The sequence below is a fragment of the Antechinus flavipes genome, chromosome X, assembly GCF_016432865.1.
Source record: "Antechinus flavipes isolate AdamAnt ecotype Samford, QLD, Australia chromosome X, AdamAnt_v2, whole genome shotgun sequence".
Classification (NCBI taxonomy): domain Eukaryota; kingdom Metazoa; phylum Chordata; class Mammalia; order Dasyuromorphia; family Dasyuridae; genus Antechinus; species Antechinus flavipes.
The window spans coordinates 11,252,682-11,256,035 of NC_067404.1; the positions used below are offsets into that span (position 1 = coordinate 11,252,682).

Below are 3,354 nucleotides of genomic sequence, written 5' to 3' on the forward strand. Positions count from 1 at the left end.
CCTTCTCGGCATCCCAGTCTCTATGTCCGTTACTGCAAACACTAGTTACTGTCCTGGAAGGAGAGAAGAGGCTTCCTCCATGGAAGTAGTTAACAGCAACTTAAAAGAAACAAACAGCAACCCTGAAACAAGGCAAATACTATAGAGGAGCAGATCGTTTTGGCAAGATATGGGCCGACGCACCCGATAGATAGGCTCCGAGAAATGCTAATCTGGCAGGAGCCAAGCCCGCCAAGCCTCTACCCAGCTGCTTGCTGGTACTCAGCAGAAGCCAGCTGGTAATCAATGGGATCAATACACAACAGAAAAGGATCGTTTTCCAGATATTCCAGGAAATCATGCAAATGGGTCAGCAACACACTGAGACTCCTCTCACCTAGTGAAGTACAGGACAGCATGGAACTCAACTGCGGGAAGAGGCGCAGCAGGTGGGCACCTCCATACACCTGGGACATTTGGGCAGTGGGTTGGCTAATCAGGATCTCCGCATACTGTGGCCTCTCGAAATTGTAGAGGAGCTGGGTCCCCAGCACCAGATCAAAGTACTCCTTGATCACGGCCATCAGCTCATTGACTGCGTGCTTCCTGGCGGCAGTCCCAGAGTTTTCGTGGAAGGAAGCGTACTCAGTCAGGATGGCATCAACAGTCTTTCTAGCTGGAAGGGTAAAGAGCTTTTTCCCCAAGGTCACCAGCTCCCAGTCTTGAACGAGCAGGGGCTTCAAGACCTTAGGTAGGTAGACCTGGAACTCTTGCTGGAAATCCCCAGCAGCCCTCCTCCCTCTCCGAAACTTGCGCCTTTGAAAGCGGGACCTCCCCCTCCCCCGGCTTTTCCTTCTGCGGCTCTTCTTCTGGGGTGGTGGATGCTCAGCCATGGCCCCGCAGGTGCTGCCCCCCGACGACGTCACGGGACAGTCCTCCCGTTGTTCCCTCTTAGCTGCCATCTGGAGAGCGGTATCACTGTCCAGCTGCATATGGATAGCAGAGTAACGGAGCAGACGACTCTGGGGCACCCACTCATATTCCCACCCCCCGATTACAACAATGGAGCTGAGCTGCTCTTTGCAGAGCTCCATTCTGGGGTTTGAGTGCTGCTGACCCAGCAGGTGGGCACTGGAGTGGGCACTTCCGGGGCTAGAACGGGAGCTGGTAAAGTCGTCCTCGCTGGGATTCAAATCGTCGTCCCCCACGAGGCTGATGGTGCTGCTGTTGCTGCTACTGCGGCGGCTACTGAGGCGGCTGCTGCGGCTGCTGCTGCGGCTGCTGCTGCGGCTGAGGTGTTGGCTTGGGCTGGGTCTCGGGTTCCTGCGGCTGCGTTTGGGGCTGGGGCTGCGGCTGTCGCTAGGCCCGGCCTCTGGGCCGCCAGGGTGAGCCTCGACCTCCACCTCAGACTCAGCCTCCCCCTCGTCCCCATGCTCCATCTTTGCCTCTTCCTCGACCTCAGGTGCGGGCTCCACCTCAGCCTCAACCTCTGCCACGGGAGCCACCCATCCCCCCCTTGGAGGACTGAACCCCTCCCTTTGGTAGCGCACCAGGTATCTGACTTTCATGTCCTCTGAATCTGAGAGGACACACTCCCCCCTGCGCATCTTGGGCCCCCGGAAGGTCAGCACAGGTTCCCCTTCTTGGACCATGGGCAGTTCCCTAAACTGCTGTCCCTCCCACTCCCCTTCAAATCGGGAATCCGCCATTGCTCAAAGGGCTAGGGTCCGGGACACTTTCTCTGACCGTTTCTGCTCCCGTCTGATCTGGCTGGTGGACCTCACGGCTGGACCCACTGGACCCTCTGACAGGAACGGCTGGACTCTGACTGGATCCGCTGGATACTGGACCGGCTGGACTCTCTGGCTGAACCGTCTGACTGGATCCTCGGGATACTGGACCGGCCGACGGGAATGGCTGGACTCTGGCTGAACCGTCTGACTGGATCCGCGGGATACTGGACCGGCTGACGGGAACGGCTGGCTGACAAGACAGCTTGGACCCTCTGGCTGGACCTCAGTCTCTCAAGTCCTCTGGCGTCTGGCTGGAATCCAGGGGCTGTGGCGGCAGGGGAAGGGTCACAGGCCGATCATGGAGTCTGCGGAGTGCGGAGCTCGTGGACCAGCGGCCGACCATGTGGCGCTCCCCAACGGTGTGTGGGCGGGCTGCGGCAGTTGGCAACGTGGGTTGGGGGGAGGGGAGAAGAGAAGGCTGGCGCAGCCGGGGGAGGGGGGCGCAACGTGCCTTTCACTGGGCAACGTAGCCAAGTGGAGCCACGTGCTGTCTAACCGTTGCTGCCGGAGGAAAAGGTGGGAGGAAAGGGGAAGCTGGGGGGGGGGGGGCAGGGATGTGCAACTGCCTGAACTTTCAATGTCTATAATCTCTTCTCATAAATAAATGTACCTTTTGTCAAGGAGAAAGCTCCCGTGAATTCCTCACGTGTGATTTGCCACGGAACCTCATCATTTGGTGCCCGGTTGCTCTCCTGAATCGCATCATTTGGTGCCAAAACAGGTATCACTTGCTATCTACCTCCATCTTATCAATATGAGAAAAGTGGAGGGGAGGCTGCCTTCCGCCTGGGGCAAACCATGCTTTGGATCCCATTAGGCTGCAAAACTCTTTCTGGAATATCCCCTTATCCTCTCGTCTTTCCAAAAGTGGTAGGTACTGATTCAGTCCAGATAAAGAAGGAAATGAGAGCCAAGGGATGAACTGAGGCAGGGGCCCGGTATGGGAGGCTATATCTGTATTGAAGAAAAGGAACCAAAATCTAGCTTCTATCTGTTCTGCTCCCCCAATGAGCCACTAAAGTCAGGGACCCAGATTGGTATACCCTAAGTCCCTTAGCCCTATGACTGTTTATCAATGGAGAAAGAGAAGTGAGAAGGTAAGTAAATGGAGCCTACAAGGATGAAAAGACGAATGAATCTATTTTTGCAAGATGAAAAATAGTGACTAGTTAAAATAAGATAAAGCAATGGAAAGAATAATTTAACTAGAAGGAAGGTTGTGTACTAAATTCTCAAAGAAAATAGGAAACCTTATGAACAAATACTATTTAAAAGTTGAACCAATACCTGAGAGGAAAAACAGAAATCTGTGGACTCCCAAGACATGAAACAAAAATGAAGTGAGAACAAATATTTTTAATAATAATTTTAAAATAATAATCAAATTAATAATTTAATAATAAAACCTTTTTAATATAAAAATTTTGAAATAAACATAGGTCTAGATTTAGAGCTCTCAAAACAGAAATAATATCTCCTTTGTAGTTTTAGAGAAACTATTCAACGTGGATCTAATTTTTAAAAACCTGATGAATAAATTTGTGTTGTTAAACAGATTTAGAATATAAAAACACTGAAGTGG

General features: G+C 52.4%; 1 protein-coding gene across 1 annotated transcript; it reads right to left on the reverse strand.

The window, feature by feature from the left end:
• Positions 1-239: 239 nt before the first annotated feature.
• Positions 240-1,688, reverse strand: LOC127542810 (mortality factor 4-like protein 1). The gene has a single exon (XM_051968639.1). It carries the CDS (start codon positions 1,686-1,688, stop codon positions 240-242), a length of 1,449 nt encoding a protein of 482 aa, XP_051824599.1.
• Positions 1,689-3,354: the final 1,666 nt, after the last annotated feature.